Raw genomic sequence first — 19,449 nt, 5'->3', positions numbered from 1 at the left:
AAAAGCTATGGTAGTTGAATTTATTCAAAGAGAAACAATATAAAGTTCAAAAGGACCAATCCCATAGAGGAATAGAACACTATGTTAAGAACTATAAATTTAAAGAGGAGTCAAATATGGTTTCTACTCTTCAGAGTCATTTGATTGGACATTTGCTTTTCTTCATTTTCAATAACATTGTTGTTTGTGATTCTTGCAGTTCTATCATTGAGGTGTGACACATTATAAAAGAAATGAATTAGTCAGAGAACTCTGATAGTTAACTCATAGCCTAGTAAGCAGATTAAGGAGTTTTGGATGACTCTACCCATTCTCTTTTGTATTTTCCCCAACAACTCCTTAGATAATTTCAAATTCAAAGTAATTCAAATATTATTCACATAACATTTTTTCAAGCTATACCACTAACTCTTTCTTTGACTAGCTCTATTTTAAGAATACATCTAAGCAATTGGTGCTAACCTGAAGGTCAATCAGATAGACAGGATGAGGGACCCATTCTTTTTCTTTCTTTCTTTCTTTCTTTCTTTCTTTCTTTCTTTCTTCTTCTTCTTCTTCTTCTTCTTCTTCTTCTTCTTCTTCTTCTTCTTCTTCTTCTTCTTCTTCATTTTTTTAATGAAAATATGCTGCCTTTTAGGATTTCTTCTTGGACAGAAAAAATGGCAGATTTTCTCTTATAAACCGTATGTTCTTACATTTCTGATATCTGGAATCAGCAGCTTGCCAGAAACATTCCCAAATGCCAGACTACCCCATAAAGGTGTCCAAAGAAGTCTGTTCTGATTACTGAAGATGTTGAACTAGTCTTGACTTCAAACAGTAGATATTTCCACACTTTAGTGGTATATGACAGCTCTATTCATTCCACAATGTCAAATTCTTTGGTTTTGGCCATTGGGTATTTATGCATTTCTGGCTAGGGAAGCAGAGAAGCCTAATTTGATTCTGGAGCCAAAAGTTTTTAGGCCCTGTTCCTTTGGAACTTGGACTAGAGGATTTTGGCACTCTGTAAAGACTAGGACAGATCAAGTAGTCACACATAACTAACTGACTCAACGGAGCATATTCAGAGAGAAAGATCATGCCTACACATTGGATAACCATTCTCCAAGGCGGACTGACAACACCCTGAATTCAATCACCCTTAAATAAACACACAAGGAAAGTGGGCTTTAACATACCTTCCGGCACTGCTCTTCAATGCTGCCTGATTGGTTTTAGTGCCATAGGCCAGGCTGCAGATGCAGCCATTACTGTTGTTCTTACTTATGTCTGTCTGCTGTCTGCTAACAAGCATTCATATGCTTTGGATCATTAAAGTCACAACCTCCTATGCCAATCTATTCCTCTCCACGGGTTTGCTGCAGAATAGAAAGAGAGATGCTATTTCTGTTTCTGTTTCTTTCCATTAGGATCTCCGGTCAGGGTTATTGCTGAGGTCTGAATATCATAGCTTGCACCCTTGCCCCCATTGAACATATAAATTGTGTTCCCATTAAGCTTGTTCTATTTTCTGATTTATTTTGTTTGCTGCTGTGTGAGCCTTTTCAATGCAAGGCAAGTGATTTGTGCTGTAACTGCAACAGACAAAGGTGCTGTAACTTAAGCTATTTCCTGGTGCCACTGCTATCTGTGAGCCTGCTGTACTTTCGCTCATGGTAAATGTCTTCTGACAGACTCCAGGTGGTCGGAATTTTCACAATCCAACACGTTTCAGTGTTAGAACTTGTCATTTGGAGCTCTGTGAATTGTTCCCTTTCATCTTCCTGTTGGTGGCAGGTTGAGTACACTCATACATCTACCTGTACACGGCCACATATGTCCACGGGTATAATCAAAGGTGGAGAAACACAAGTTTCTCTTTCAGGGAAGGCACAGAGGACAGATATTGCACAGAGAGTGAAAGAAAAAAAATTGTCACTTGTAGTATTATGCAGGCTGCCCATCTAAACCCATCATTGCCTGGCACCTACACACTAAGGGCAAGGATCCAGCCAACTTGTGAGTGGGCACCATGCCATTGGAGCAGATGGGCATGGAAGTCGGCAGCCAGTAGACCATGTATGTGCATCAACGGTGGGTGTTGAGGGCACGATTCCCAGGGGAGAATGTCCTAACAGCTGTCTGGCCTGAGCCAACATACTTACGACCAAGGAAAAGTGCCATCCTTCAATCCTGCTGAGTCGGATTAACCTTCAGAACTAAATCTGCTTTTTCGGCAGCAGAAGGTGAGTTTGGGGTCCCTGAAAACCTCAAAGAATAAGTAAAGGAAGGAAACTGGAAAGATACAGTTATTAGATATTGACTAAATGCACTGAGGGCATTCAATGTGCTTATTTTAAGTATTTGGCAAAAGTCTGTTAATTCTTGAAAGTATGTCATAGTTATTAGATGCTTTGCCTCTTGCAATACTTTGAAAATGACCTTTTAGCACAGGCAGACCATTTTCAATGAGCATTTTTCTACCTTTGAATTAAGAAATAAAGCTGCCTGGAAAAAAAAAAAAGTGTCAGTAGACTGTAGAAAGCAGACTGTGGGCAGATATCTTTGTCAAATTTTGCATAGCATGGATTAAACTTAATATACATTGGATCACAGTTTTCCAAAAAAAGAATTCCTTCTTCACTGATTGAACATACACTTGCAGTAAGAAGAGAACTTGGTATTTCAGACTAAACCCTCTGGGCAATGAAAGAAAAAAAATTTATTTGAGACTGAAAACAAAGCCTGATTCTAATTTGTTAAGAATTTCATATAGTTAAACATTGTGAAATTAGATATAGGCTGTTTCTGTCAGACATAGCCAAATGGTGACATGACAGTGATTCATTTTATTTGGTTAAAATTAGCAGAACATTTTGATAATTTGACTAACAATAATTGTTTTCTATTTTGCATTGTTACGAGGTATTCATGAGCTAGTTTACTTGGTATTATTTTCCGATGTCTTAAAATGTTTTATTTAAAAGTTAACATCTGACTTGCAGTTGTGGACAAAATTTCAGTTTAGCTCAAGTGTTCTAGATTACTCATCCGAAGTTTCATAATCTGCTCTCTGAACTATTTATTTTTCTTTTTATCAACAAAGAAAAGATCTCTACTGTATAGAATGAAAAAGATGAGTAAATTATTTTCTTTTCTGATGGTAGAAATCATATCTGTGACTTGAAGAAATTACATAATATCTTAGATCTAATACTGTTAATAGTATTATGAGTAGAATTAAATATTTATGTGTCTAATTTGGACATCATTCCTCGATAAATTTGTTTAGTACTTCATGGCTAAAGATAAGGAATCAATCCAGGTGTGGTGGCACATGCATGTAATCCCAATGGCTTTGGAGGCTGAGGCAGGAGTATTGCAAGTTCAAAGCCAGCCTCATCAATTTACTGAGTCCCTAAGCAACTTAAGGAGACCCATCTCAAAATAAAAATAAAAATAAAAATAAAGGACCAAGGGCTAGAAATGTGAGTAAGTGGTTATGCGCCCCTGGGTTTAATTCTGATACAAAAATAAATAAATAAAAGATGTGGAATCAACCAAGATGTCCATCAATGGATAAAGAAATTGTGGGAAATGTACATTGGAATATCATTTAAACATAAGGAAGGAAGAAATCATGTCATTGATGGAAGCGTGGATGAAAGGGGAGGACATAAAGTAAGTAAAATAAGTTAGGCATAGAAAAACAAATATTGCATGTTCTCATTTATATGTTGCTATGATTTGAACTTAGGTAGTGGGCCCCAAAGACCTGTTAGGGCTTGTTCCTCAGTATGTGCTATTAGAGGGTACTGTGGACCTGTAGGAGGTAAAATCCTATGAGCAGTCTTTAGGTCATTAAGAACATGCCTCTGACAGGGATTGTGGGGCACTGGCCTGTCCTCTTTCCCTCTTTTGCTTACTGTCTGATGAGGTGAACAGGGTTTTCTATCATATGCTTCCTCCATGATGTACTACTGCTTCACCATAGACCTAAACCAATGGAATCATTTGATCAAGGACTGAAACCTTCAAAATTGTTATCCCAAGTGAACCTTTTCTCTTTATAAGCTAATTATTTCAAGTATTTCCTTATAGTGATAAAAATCTTACTAATACATTTGTGAAATCTAAAAAGTTGATTTCATAGAAGTAAAAAGTAGAATAGTGGTTGCCAGAGCTTGGGAAGGGTAAAAAGTAATGGGAGGAGGTGATGAAGTGATGATAGTTAATAGGAACATAGATGTAGTTGAATAGGATTTTCATCTAATGTTCTATAGCACAGCAAGATAACAATGATTGATAACAATTACTTGTTTATTTCTAAATAGCTTAATATAAAGTATTTTGAATGTTCTTAACACAATAACATGATAAATATTTAAGTTGATGAATGTTAATTGCCCTCATCTGATTATTTTACATTGTATACAGATATTGAAATCTCACATTGTACTTCATAAAAATGTACTGTTTTTGTGTATCAATTATTTTTTTTAATTAGGAACACATGAGGTAAAATAATATATATGTGAAATATATATTGAATATGAAATTCTTGACTAAACATAGGTGATTCTAGAGGGAAAAAACAAACTAAAATTTAAGGCAATACATAAATGTACTTCATATGAAAGAAACGTAGAAAACTATATTATTCAGATGCCTCTGCATTTCTCAGTTTTGATGGTTCTCATCTGAAGAGCCTATTTGAAAACTAAAGTTGTGGTATGTCCAGGTTTCATATGAATGGCACCTCTCAGTTTGAGAAAATTCTTGAAGATTGACATTATATTGAAAGTAACTGAAAAAGATATAACCAGACTAAAGGAAATAATGTTCATCAAAAACAAGCAAATGTACATACCATATACAATGAATTTTTATTTAAACGGGAAAATCATGAGACAGTCTGATTTTTCTCTTGGAGAAACATATGCATTTGGGATGAAATAAAGCAAGGAAATAATTCCAAGCAGTTGGAAAGGATAAGAAATACTAAGAGCTTCCCTTTGGCTCTCTGGAAGATAGAAAAATGTGGTGAGGCTGAGTCAAACTCACTGGACTCACCCAGGCCTGTGAGTCTCTAGAGTACTGCAGGTGACACAGATGCTCAGCAGAGCATTCAACAGATTTCTAGTATGCTGATAAACTTTAATGTGTCCTCAAGAAGCTTTTTGGATTGTTCCTTTTCATTTTCTGCAAGGCATAAAAGACATAATAAATTGTTTCAGGTATATGACTGACAACAGGAGGGAAGAATGTATAAATGTTAAACAATTTATTTATTATACACTAAAAAGGTGCAAAATAGAGTAATTTAGATTCATCTGGTTTATGTCATTGCCTCCCTAGGACTATGATAAGATAAATTTAAAGTAGTGTTAGAATAATTGTGAACCTGGATGAATTTTACACATCTACATATAGTTAAAATTAGAAGATGAAATGCATGATAAGGTAAAGTCCTCCAATCTCTTAACTTTCCTTTTCTTCTGAAAAGCTGTTACCTACCACATACATATGGTTTAAAAATATAGCCATCATTTGGATTGATGTTTATTATTTCTAAACAACTAAATGATTGTGAGTAAAAGAAATATTGGCCACATCTCCACATTCCAAAATGAAATAAAATCAAGCATCACTAACTTTCCTTAATTTCTGATTGTGATAACTTTAAGAAATAGAATTTGGCAAAACAAATGAAAATCTGAATATAAGAATTGGGATACACCAAAAAAACTTTGAGAAACTGTGAAGATAAAAACTAAACTTAACCACAGATTTATTTCTGTTTTTCATCCAAGTATCCAGGGAGTTTGCTAATGGGAGGTATGCCTCAGAAAATGTACACGTCTGTGAAAATGTTGGAACAAACCAATGCTTTCCTTCAAATGATTTCATTTCAATTCTAAGCCACAAGATATAAACTTTCATCAAAAATGCTAATCTATTTAAAATCAGAGTTATGTGGAATGTTTCATGTTTATATATAACTTTCATAGTAGACCCTCCTACACAAGGAAAATAATATGCTCAAATTCTGTTATTTTTACAATATGTAATATATCACATACTAATCCCACCCATCAGTGTCATATTCTTTAAATAGATAAAGATGATAAAGGAATGAAAGAAAAGATGACGACAATTTGAAAAATTGACTTTTAATTCCTCTTTTTGGAGGAAAAGATATGTGAAAAACTTAATTATGATGCCTATTCTAATAAGAACAAAGATGGATTTAAACTAAAATGTACATTATGCATGCTGAATACCTTAGTTTTCCACTTTAGTTTGCACAATTAGAAAAGTAAAGAACCTGGGAACGTGCGGAGCAGGAGTGTAAGAGGAGGGTCGTGGGTGGTTGTAAGGAAAGAAAATACAGATTTGATATAAAATTTTTAAGTCATTTAGATCAATCTGATATTGGGTTCAAGGGAATCATGTCAGAGCACATTTATATTTCAAACTTTTTCAATGGTACATTCCTATTTACAGGACATGGTGATTCAGTAGGAAGATGGCATCACCAAGAAAAAGGATTGCTCACACACCAACACAGATGAGCTCTGACATGACATTATCTTTCTTCCTCAGTAAGCGTCACATGTTTATCATCAAAGCTTAGTTACTTAAGATGCAGAAGGTGGTGACAGGAATACAGCTTAGGACATAAACATGTCACCTCAAAAGAAACTCTTAAGTGATGTTCTCAATAAATAGGCTAGAAAACTTTGAATTGTCAAGCTCTCTTTGTGCTAGAAAATTGTAAATAAATATAGAGGTTCATGATATTGAACCTCTTCATGATATCGAAGCCAACATTTCATAATTTACAAGGAGTGTAAATCTAGCAAACAAAATGAGGCTGTGAACACTTAAATATGTAATAGGCATCCATACACGTGCATCTGGGTTTACAGGGAGGATCTCTATACTATTTAAGAACATTTGGAAACCAAAAAAGAAAGAATTTATGCATAAAAACAATACTTTAAGGCTTCCCAGTATTTCCCAGAATAAATACTTTTGTGATTGAGAAATTAATTTATTAAAATAAAGTTGGATCAACCTACTGCTAATATTAATGTTGCTATCTAGTTTTCAAACTTCAATAATTATTTAACATTTCCATTCAAAGTGAGAAGGACTTAGTGCACTGTGGCCAGATTCTAAAATTTATCTTGAAGCAATTTATAGAAGAAAATTAGTTATCAGATACAATTAATATAAAAATATACATTTTACCTATCAGATACGTTTAAAAGTTTTAAAATTCTTGAAAAAGAATAGCACAGTCTAGATCCAACATGGCGGCGAGTGGGGAGGCAGCGCTTTCAGTACCTCCTCAACAACGGGGTCAGAGAGACACATGGATACGCTTAGATTCGACCTGCTGAGAAACTCCTAGCAAAATTCCACTAAAGAGAGACCGGCCGGGAATTGGTAGGATTTTTGGAGGTGACAGTCTGCGCTAGACGAGTGAATCTCCGCCACGCAGCACAGAGGTCCAGACCCGCCAGCCGCTGCCCGCGTGACTTGGCGACTGTCGGCTGCCTGCATGCGGCCCCCGCGTCAGGGCGGATAGCCTCCAAGGCGCAGTGCAGCAGGAGCGGTGCAGGGACTCTAGGAAGAGGTCTCTCGCCAAGCCTTCATGAAATAGCGAACTGGGAGCTGAAACCAACCAGAGACAGACCAGTCCCACCCCTCCCTTCGGACACTCCGGCAAGGAGCCTGGGGCCCCGCCATAGCAGAGAGGTGACATCACCAGAGTTCCGCCGACAGAATTCCTTCCCAGCGAAATCCACGGAATCCACGTTAGCAGGTGTGTGACTCCCAACCCCTCCAGATACAAGCAGCCAGGAAACCTCGGGAATCCCTCCAGGGGCGTGTCTGTAGAGAAGCAGAGGGGATTCCAGATCCCCACCTCCCCTTAACACCAGCGGCGACAACCAAGATCTTAGCCGCCAGTTTCTGGGGGCGTGCCCACCAAAGGGGTCCGGAAAAATTAAACTGTTGGTTCCCAGATCACCCCACCACAGCACTGGGGCTTAGATGAATGACAGAGAGGGTGTTCATCGTTCGGGATATAGGACACGCGGTGGGGCTGCAAGTGTAATCAGATCCTTGGGGAACCGCCTCCAGTGAACAGGACCTGGCTGGCTGGCTGGGAGGAGGAACAGGGGGAGGGGCCGGATAAGTGAAAGGGCTCTGGACTAACAGGATTGACAGACTCCCAGGAGCCACCTTACAGGGATTTCTGTCAGCACATAGAGGGCAGAAGCTTGGCTCAGAGGGCACAGCTCCGCCTATTGGAAGAAAAGAAAATGGGATTCAGCCATAGAACAGGGGATGCCAGCATGGCAGAGATCTGATGTCATCGGAGAGCGGCCGAGGAGACAACTTCATTGGTGCCAGTGGCGACGACGGAAACAGTTGGTCTCCTGGTAGGGAGGGTGAGTCACAGATACCCGAGTCTCTCTCGCTTTGTCGTCGAGCCAGAGGGGAGGAGCGGGGCTGCCGCCCGCGCCCGCAAGGTAGGCAGACCTGCGACCAACCTGCAGATCAGGCCAGCGGTCTGTGGGCGTGGTAGGAGGGGCAGGGCAGAGCCGCCGCCCGCGCCGGCAAGGTAAGCAGACCTGTGACAGACCGGCGGATCAGCGGCCCGCCTGTGTGGTGGTCAAGTGACCCCAATTGGAGTGGGGGCGGAGCAGAACTGCCACCCGTGCCCGCAAGGTGGGCAGACCGGCGACCAACCTGCAGATCAGGCCTAGCGGTCCCCGGGCATGGTAGGAGGGGCAGGGCAGAGCCGTCGCCCCCACCTGCAAGGTAGGCAGACCTGCGACAGAACGGCGGATCAGGCCCAGGGGTCCGCGGGTGTGGTAGACACCTCACACCAATTGGAGGAGGGGCAGAGCAGAGCCCCCGCCCGCACCTGCAAGGGAGACTTTTCAACTATACAAGAGCAATATAAATATATAGGGGGGGAAAAATTTCAAAAACACAACAGTTTCACCAAGAAGAAAGAAACGCAAGCAGTATGAAAAGACAAGGAAAGAAAGGACTACAAGCAATGCAGGTCAGCTCAACTTTAGAAGAGGTAACAGCTGCAGCAGATGGAATGTCAGATAAAGAATTCAGGATATATATGCTTCAGATGATCTGGAGTATCAAGGAAGAAATTAGACAGCAAAATCAGACAATGAAAGATCACTTCAACAAGGAATTACACAAACAAATCCAGGAAGCAAAGGATCAACTATACAGGGAGATAGAGGTTATAAAAAACAAACAAACAGAAATCCTAGAAATGCAGGTAGCAATAAACCAACTTAAAAACTCAATGGAGAATACTACCAGCAGAGTAGAACACTTAGAAGATAGAACATCAGACAATGAAGACAAAGTATTTCAACTGGAAAAGAACATAGACAGCTCAGCAAGACTGTTAAGAAACCATGAGCAGAACATCCAAGAAATATGGGATAACATTAAGAGACCAAACTTAAGAGTCATTGGGATACAGGAAGGTATAGAACTCCATACCAAAGGAATGAGCAATTTATTCAATGAAATAATACGAGGAAACTTCCCAGACTTGAAGAATGAGAAAGAATCCCAAATTCTAGAAGCCTACAGGACGCCGAATGTGCAAAATTATAAAAGATCCACACCTAGACACATTATAATGAAGATGCCCAACATACAGAATAAGGAGAGAATTTTAAAAGCTACAAGAGAAAGGAAGCAGATTACATTTAGGGGTAAGCCAATCAGGATAACAGCTGATCTTTCAACACAGACTCTGAAAGCTAGAAGATCCTGGAATAACATATTTCAAACACTGAAAGAAAATGGGTTCCAACCAAGAATTGTGTATCCAGCGAAATTAAGCTTCAGGATGGAAGATGAAATTAAAACCTTCCACGACAAACAAAAGTTAAAAGAATATGCAGCTAGAAAACCATCTCTTCAAAACATCCTCGGCAAAACATTACAGGAAGAGGAAATGGAAAATAACAATGAAAACCAACAGTGGGAGGTAGGACAGTAAGGGGGGGGGAATAATCAAAGAGGAAAACAAACCATGTTTAGTAACATAAATAAACAAATATGGCTGGAAGAACAACCCATATCTCAATAATAACCCTAAATGTTAATGGCTTAAACTCACCAATCAAGAGACACAGGCTAGTAGAATGGATCACAAAACAAGACCCAACAATATGCTGCCTACAGGAGACGCATTTGATAGGAAAAGACATACATAGGCTGAAGGTGAATGGTTGGGAAAAATCATATCACTCATATGGACTTCGGAAACAAGCAGGAGTGTCCATACTCATATCAAATAAAATAGATTTCAAGCCAAAGTTAATCAAAAGGGATAAAGAGGGACACTACATACTGCTTAAGGGAACCATACACCAACAAGACATAACAATCATAAATATATATGCCCCAAACAATGGTGCAGCTATGTTCATCAAACAAACTCTTCTCAAGTTCAAGAGTCTAATAGACCACCAGACAATAATCATGGGAGACTTCAACACACCTCTCTTGCCACTGGACAGATCTTCCAAACAAAAGTTGAATAAGGAAACTATAGAACTCAATAACACAATTAATAACCTAGACTTAATTGACATATATAGAATATACCACCCAACATCAAGCAGTTACACTTTTTTCTCAGCAGCACATGGATCCTTCTCAAAAATAGATCATATATTATGTCACAGGGCAACTCTTAGACAATATAAAGGAGTAGAGATAATACCATGCATCCTATCTGATCATAATGGAATGAAACTGAAAATCAACGATAAAAGAAGGAAGGAAAAAGCATACATCACTTGGAGAATGAACAATAGGTTACTGAATGATCAATGGGTTATAGAAGACATCAAGGAGGAAATTAAAAAATTCTTAGAGATTAATGAAAACACAGACACAACATATCGGAATCTATGGGACACATTGAAAGCAGTTCTAAGAGGAAAATTCATTGCTTGGAGTTCATTCCTTAAAAAAAGAAAAAAAAACAACAAATAAATGATCTATATTTCATCTCAAAATCCTAGAAAAAGAAGAGCAAAACAACAGCAAAAGAAGTAGAAGGCAAGAAATAATTAAAATCAGAGCTGAAATTAATGAAATCGAAACAAAAGAAACAATTGAAAAAATTGACAAAACTAAAAGTTGGTTCTTTGAAAAAATAAACAAAATCGACAGACCCTTAGCCATGCTAGCGAAGAGAAGAAGAGAGAGAACTCAAATTACTAGCATACGGGATGAAAAAGGCAATATCACAACATACACTTCAGAAATACAGAAGATAATCAAAAATTATTTTGAATCTTTATACTCCAATAAATTAGAAGATAGTGAAGGCATAGATAAATTTCTTAAGTCATATGATCTACCCAGATTGAGTCAGGAGGATATAGACAACCTAAACAGACCAATATCAATCTAGGAAATAGAAGAAACTATCAAAAGACTACCAACTAAGAAAAGCCCAGGACCGGATGGGTATACAGCAGAATTTTACAAAACCTTTAAAGAGGAACTAATACCAATACTTTTCAAGCTACTTCAGGAAATAGAAAAAGAGGGAGAACTTCCAAATTCATTCTACGAGGCCAACATCACCCTGATACCTAAACCAGACAAAGACACTTCAAAGAAAGAAAACTACAGACCAATATCTCTAATGAACCTAGATGCAAAAATCCTCAATAAAATTCTGGCGAATCGGATACAAAAACATATCAAAAAAATTGTGCACCATGATCAAGTAGGATTCATCCCTGGGATGCAAGGCTGGTTCAATATATGGAAATCAATAAATGTTATTCACCACATCAATAGACTTAAAAATAAGAACCATATGATCATCTCGATATATGCAGAAAAAGCATTCGACAAAGTACTGCATCCCTTTATGTTCAAAACTCTAGAAAAACTAGGGATAACAGGAACATACCTCAATATTGTAAAAGCAATCTATGCTAAGCCTCAGGCTAGCATCATTCTGAATGGAGAAAAATTGAAGGCATTCCCTCTAAAATCTGGAACAAGACAGGGATGCCCTCTTTCACCACTTCTGTTCAACATAGTTCTCGAAACGCTGGCCAGAGCAACTACGAAAGAAATTAAAGGCATAAAAATAGGAAAAGAAGAACTTAAAATATCACTATTTGCAGATGATATGATTCTATACCTAGCAGACTCAAAAGGCTCTACAAACAAACTATTAGAGCTAATAAATGAATTCAGCAAAGTGGCAGGATATAAAATCAACACGCATAAATCAAAGGCATACCTGTATATCAGCGACAAATCCTCTGAAATGGAAATGAGGACACTCCATTCACAATATCTTCAAAAAAAATAAAATACTTGGGAATCAACCTAACAAAAGAGGTGAAAGACTTATACAATGAAAACTACAGAACCCTAAAGAGAGAAATAGAAGAAGATCTTAGAAGATGGAAAAATATACCCTGTTCATGGATAGGCAGAACTAACATCATCAAAATGACGATATTACCAAAAGTTCTCTATAGGTTTAATGCAATGCCAATCAAAATCCCAACGGCATTTCTTGTAGAAATAGAGAAAGCAATCATGAAATTCATATGGAAAAATAAAAGACCCAGAATAGCAAAAACAATGCTAAGCAGGAAGTGTGAATCAGGCGGTATAGCGATACCAGACTTCAAACTATACTACAGAGCAATAGTAACAAAAACAGCATGGTACTGGTACCAAAACAGGCGGGTGGACCAATGGTACAGAATAGAGGACACAGAAACCAATCCACAAAACTACAACTATCTTATATTTGATAAAGGGGCCAAAAGCATGCAATGGAGGAAGGATAGCATCTTCAACAAATGGTGCTGGGAAAACTGGAAATCCATATGCAACAAAATGAAACTGAATCCCTTTATCTCGCCATGCACAAAAGTTAATTCAAAATGGATCAAGGAGCTTGATATCAAATCAGAGACACGCCGTCTGATAGAAGAAAAAGTTGGCTACGATATACATACTGTGGGGTCGGGCTCCAAATTCCTCAATAGGACACCCATAGCACAAAACTTAATAACTAGAATCAACAAATGGGACTTACTCAAACTAAAAAGTTTTTTTCTCAGCTAAAGAAACAATAAGAGAGGTAAATAGAGAGCCTACATCCTGGGAACAAATCTTTACTCCTCACACTTCAGATAGAGCCCTAATATCCAGAGTATACAAAGAACTCAAAAAATTAGACAATAAGAGAACAAACAACCCAATCAACAAATGGGCCAAGGACCTGAACAGACACTTCTCAGAGGAGGACATACAATCAATCAACAAGTACATGAAAAAATGCTCACCATCTCTAGCAGTCAGAGAAATGCAAATCAAAACCACCCTAAGATACCATCTCACTCCAGTAAGATTGGCAGCCATTATGAAGTCAAACAACAACAAGTGCTGGCGAGGATGTGGGGAAAAGGGTACACTTGTACATTGCTGGTGGGACTGCAGATTGGTGCAGCCAATTTGGAAAGCAGTATGGAGATTTCTTGGAAAGCTGGGAATGGAGCCACCATTTGACCCAGCTATTCCCCTTCTTGGTCTATTCCCTAAAGACCTAAAAAGAGCATGCTCCAGGGACACTGCTACATCGATGTTCATAGCAGCTCAATTCACAATAGCAAGACTGTGGAACCAACCCAGATGCCCTTCAATAGACGAATGGATTAAAAAAATGTGGCATGTATACACAATGGAGTATTACTCTGCATTAAAAAATGACAAAATCATAGAATTTGCAGGGAAATGGATGGCACTAGAGCAGATTATGCTAAGTGAAGCTAGCCAATACCTAAAAAACAAATGCCAAATGTCTTCTTTGATATAAGGAGAGTAACTAAGAACAGAGTAGGGACGAAGAGCATGAGAAGAAGATTAACATTAAACAGAGATGAGAGGTGGGAGGGAAAGGGAGAGAAAAGGGAAATTGCATGGAAATGGAAGGAGACCCTCAGGGTTATACAAAAGAACATACAAGAGGAAGTGAGGGGAAAGGGAAAAATAATACAAGGGGGACAAATGAAGGTCAGTAGAGGGGGTAGAGAGAGAAGAGGGGAGGGGAGGGGAGGGGAGGGGGGATAGTAGAGGATAGGAAAGGTAGCAGAACACGACAGTCACTAGTATGGCAATATGTAAATCAATGGATATGTAATTGATGTGATTCTGCAATCTGTATATGGGCTAAAAATGGGAGTTCATAACCCACTTGAAGCAAAGTGTGAAGGATGATATATCAAGAACTATGTAATGTTTTGAACAACCAACAGTAAAAAAAATAAAAAAAAGAATACAACAGTCTAAATTGAAATATGCTTTTTGCCATGATAATAGTAGAGATATTTGATACCATAAGCAAGTATATTTTGAATATCTACTACTAGAAATTACTGACATATGAGTATACTAAACATAAAATAGCTTCTGGCTGAACAGGAATGGATCAAAAGGACATCTTATATTGCAGGATTTCTCAAGAGGATGTCCTATAATAATTGCACAATTATATGATAATAATAAGTTATTGATAAATACTTACACGAGCACTATGAAATGTTCTATTCTTGATAATATGGCTTAGGAAAGCCTTTTTTCCCTTCATACTTAACTCATGAGATCTTGGTTGACCCCTAGTTTTCTTTTAATTATTTATATATATATTTCTTTACAGTCATTAAATTTGACATATTTTAACTTTTCATGATATACATATGAGGCAATTAAGCTGTTTCAGATCCAGATTTCTTAACATCAGTCTCAGTCAGCATAATCTGATTTGGGATGATATTTTTCTTTGTCTAATGCTTTTATGAAAAGAGCATTGCAGCAAAAGACAGGTGATGAAAATTCTCTTTTTCCAACATCTTCATAACTTGGTTGAACATGATAGATTGGCTAGCTTATTGATTTAGGAATTATCAGCAATATTACTTCCCCTAAAGGAATATAAAGCTGATTCATAACAGATTTGAAACCTGATTCTTAAGTTCCCATATAAATGTGTGCAAACTTATAATTTTGACTCTCTTTTAAATTCCCACCTTAGAAACATTTTCTTCTGCATACACAGAGGTCTGAACATTCTAGGTCCCTATGAATTTAGTGACTGCTGATATACATATGTGTGTGCGCACACGTGTGTGTGTGTATAAAATAAAACAGAATAGTATAGTGTTAGATCTAGATTAAAAGTCACTTCAGTCTTTTACAAGCTATGAATTTACTAATATTGTTGAATCTCTCTGGGGCTGTATTCCCATACTTACGAAACAAGATCATTGACCTCTTAAGGGTTTGGGTTAGAATTAAATATGCTAGTGTATGCAAAAGACATAGAGCAGTTTTTGGAAAACAGTAAGTACTCAAATTAATGTTAGCAGATAGCATCATCTTTAGATAATGTCCAACTTGAATTCTTCTTTACACCATGGACTCAATGGGACTCTTTTTTTACAGAGATATAAATATGTTTTCAGTGAAAGGGCATTTCTGTTCAGATTTCTTAATAAAATTATTCCAAAACTTTGGTCATTAACTTAGTATGATAGTGAGCTTTTGCCCATATTTAATACCATATACTACTTATGTAATTATATTACTTAAACCTGAATAGTTTTATTTTAAAGGAAACTAGTAAAATGGCTTTAATGTGATAATTTTTCTACTAAATCTTAAGATTTTATAAATAATAAACAAAACTTTAAAAGTCAACAGCTGAAATAATATCTTGTGCTCTTGATGATATGTATAAAATACAATTAGATGCACTGCCTTAGAAAAAAGCTTTCCACAAATAAGTGGAAGGAAACACTTAGAATATGGTAGAGCAATGTACCTATCAAATTCCAGCTCTGGTGATGTAAAAGGAGAAATACTGGCCATAAAAGAAATGATAAAACTAACATGGGTGAATGGCCAGGGGCCTGTTCATCGGTACTGTGCACCATTTGCTTAGTGCTATTTTTTTTTTTTTTACATGAGAAGTACTTTACATGCCAGGAGAATGACTTTTGCCCTAAGACTGGGCATCTAGTTAAGTTTTGAGGAAATAAAATAAAAACTCCCCCACCCCAGAACTCTTCCACTCTTTTAAGTTGAATGTAAAACATGTATTAAATTTTCAATGGAGAGAACAAATCTTAGTATAATGAGTAGCTAAGAGATGTAAACTCTGAATTTGTAACAGTAGAAAGTAAATTTCTGGTTCTTTAAGAGATTTAAATGCCAAATAAACAATTCTCCCACTGCTGAGAACCTGAAATATCAGTGGATAACCAGAATGAATTTAGAGTTTCTGGATTCCTTCCCATTAAGTCACTATTTTGTTCTCAGTTTCCTTATGCATAAGACCTTTCATTTTGACATCAATTGAGCTCTAATCATGGTCATCTTTTTTTTAGGATATTGCTAGCAGCTATAAAATTCTCTTAAATATATGATGCCTCCAAGAAGTAGGAATTTATTTCACACTTATCTAAAAGAAGGAAGTTTTCTATAGAAACTCTCTCTGCAACTTTTCTCTAAATATAAAACTATTACAAATAAAAAGTTTACTGATGAAAACAAAATGATCTTTTTGCATCTGGGCTTGGATTTCTCAATTTGAAGATTCAGAACCCAAACTCATTCCTCTTATATATTCATCATTTCATAGAGACTAGTTCATTATTTCCTCTTAGTCAGTATATGAATAAAGAGGGAATGGAAGGGAAGCACTCACTGGATAATAGCTCTAGTATTATTGCTTCATTGTTTCTGCTCATATTCCATTGGTCTGACCTAGTCATATGTCCACTCCAGTGGTAAGGTAGTCTGAGAAAGGTGGTCAAAGTATGTGCCTCAGAGTCAGAATACAAAATATTTCTTCCCCTTCAAACATTTGCCACTTTGCACACATCTTTCAACACTTAGCTATACATCATTCACCTCTCTAAAGAGACATCCAAAAATCTCATCCAACTGATGCATCAAGCTCTATTTCCATAATCTCCAGTAAGAAATAACTCTTTCCATAAGGTTCAGGTCTTTTTTGAGGGATTTAGAACTTCAAAAAAAGTTCTCTGTTCCACTTTAGCCACGACTTTCTGTATGCAACGATGGAGCAATAACTTGATAACTGAAATAGATATGCCAAAACCCCTCTTTCTAGTAAAAAAGCAAAATGGTAAACATCCATCAATTATTGGACCAAATCAATAATTAGATCCTTAGTGGCATGATTTTGAAACTCCTACACTGGCCTTAATGATAGATTTGGTTCTCCTTTCTAGGAGAATTCCCTAAATATTTTGTTCTCTAGGGTTTCTGGCCCTTCTTTTTACAGGTTATTCCTTCTGTATTATCTCCCATGGACCATATATGGAGTGGACATTGGGGAAAACGATCTCTTTGGTTGTATACTTCCTTTATAATCCAATTTTTGTGGAGCAGATATGGGGTTCCAGGATTGTATAGTCATGGAATTTTTTTAGGCGAGGCTGCTGGTTTCTTTGGTAATATGATTCCCTTAAAATATTCATAGACATTGACCTAATTCCTTCAGTTACATGTGCCAGTAACCAGAGCAAAGACAGCCAAGTCCTTTTCTACATCAGGTACTTAGTCATTTTTTATTCTAACTTCTCTCTCACCACTCTCTTTCCCCCCGCCCCCCTGGCTTTCCCTCCTATCTTCTATTCTTCCTCACTTCCTCCTCCTTCCCTATTTTCTTTTGTTCATGTAGAATATGAATAGTACTATTACTGAGAGTCTTTAAGTTATCAAAGAGATATAATCATAAGTTCCTTCTTTTCCTTTTCCTGTTTATAATAGAATTTGTCTATGATATCTCTTTAGGGGAAAGAACAAAAAGGCTAAGTTTTACTTATTCCATGAGTACTTATCATGTGATTTTGTTTTTAATTACATCTCAGTAACATAGGAAAAATTTTACTACCATTGATTCTGAAAAAGCTGAGGTCATATCATGAAGACAAAATGTTTCAGTATGAAATATTTTGTTCCACTTATTATTGCTGCATTTTTAAACAACCTAAAACACAGAGGTGTAAAACAATTTATTATGTTAAACACTTACTTTATAATGTTCTATTTATGTCAGTAAAATACTTTAGATATACAGCTGTTGGAACAGCTTATTTCTATCCTATGATGTTTGAGGGCTCTCCTGGGACACTTGAAGGCTGAGGTGTCTCCATGGCTGGGTGCTAAGATCATCAGGAAGTCTTCATACTCATAGGATTGGAGAAAGATGGTGGTTGCTGTGACCTATGAAGTCCTATGAAGCCTCTCCTTATGGTCATTCTGTGGGGAGTGATTTGCATTTCCTCACAATATGGCAACCATTTTACAAGATGAGAGTTTCAAGTGGGGAGTGCATAATGTTCTAACCTTTGAATTGTAGTGGTACTTCTATCATATTTTTTGGCGTAAAGCTATAGCCAGTTTCAAAATGAGAGATCATAGATCTCGCTACTTGATGAAAGGTGTGTTAAGGTTAAACAGTTAAAAGACTATATGGGATACAAGATGTTGTGGCTGCTAGCTATGTTCAAATACAAACTTTATTCAAATCAATTGACATCTAAAATACTTCTGATTTTATAAGTATTACATTCACCTTCTTGAATGAATCTGAATATGCTTATTTTCATGAGCATACTTACTGAATTATGAACTTTTAAATCATTTATAGCTTTTTAAAGAAAATAATGTAATGGTATCAAATGCCAATATATTTGCAGATATCCCGACACAGAAGGAACCATTCACAGCATGTCTTGAAAGAAGTAATTCCTCCACTGGAACAACTGGTGAGTGATGAATTTACTACGCTAATGTATGCTTTGATGTACTGCTACAAAATAAATTATCACTAAGCTCAGCAACTTAAAACAGCATGTGTTATTATCTCATGTTCTGTGGTTCAGGAATCTGGGCATGTCTTACCAGTACCCTCTAGCTCAGAGATACTCAAAGGTGGCAATCAAGATGGCAGCTGGAACAAGGATCACATCTGAACTTCTTCCTGGGAGGCATCTGCTTTCAAGCTCACTTACATGGTGTTGGCAGGATAGGCCTGCTGTCCAGAGGCTGCTATACCACTGTCTTAGTCCATTCAAGCTGCAATGGCAAAGTACCACAGACTCAGTGGTGTATAAACAACAGAGATATATTTCATATGGTTCTGGAATCTGAAAGCCCTAGATCAGTGTACCAGCATGGTCAGGTTCCTAATTTAAGACTATAGAGTTCTCACTATACCCTCACGTGGTAGAGAGTGAGAGCTCTCCAAGTTGACTTTTGTAAAATCACTAATCCCATTCATGAAGGCTTCCTACTCATAAACTAACTCCCAAAGTTGCC

General features: G+C 37.3%; 1 protein-coding gene across 3 annotated transcripts in view; it reads left to right on the top strand.

Annotated features, from left to right (window-relative positions):
• The window catches only part of Arhgap15 (Rho GTPase activating protein 15), a 619,786-nt gene that overhangs the window by 59,968 nt on the left and 540,369 nt on the right, over nucleotides 1-19,449 (top strand). For all 3 annotated transcript variants that reach the window (XM_046463726.2, XM_058585366.1, XM_058585365.1), the window contains exon 3: nucleotides 18,828-18,896. In XM_046463726.2, coding sequence (XP_046319682.1) covers nucleotides 18,828-18,896 — 69 coding nt within the window. The remainder of the gene's footprint in view (nucleotides 1-18,827; nucleotides 18,897-19,449) is intronic.

Source organism: Marmota monax, unplaced genomic scaffold, assembly GCF_021218885.2.
Source record: "Marmota monax isolate L192 unplaced genomic scaffold, Marmota_monax_Labrador192_F-V1.1 WCK01_AAM20220418_F8-fsc00034, whole genome shotgun sequence".
Taxonomy (NCBI): Eukaryota; Metazoa; Chordata; class Mammalia; order Rodentia; family Sciuridae; genus Marmota; species Marmota monax.
Note: the sequence above shows the minus strand (reverse complement) of the source record. Positions and strands in the feature narration are given on the sequence as shown.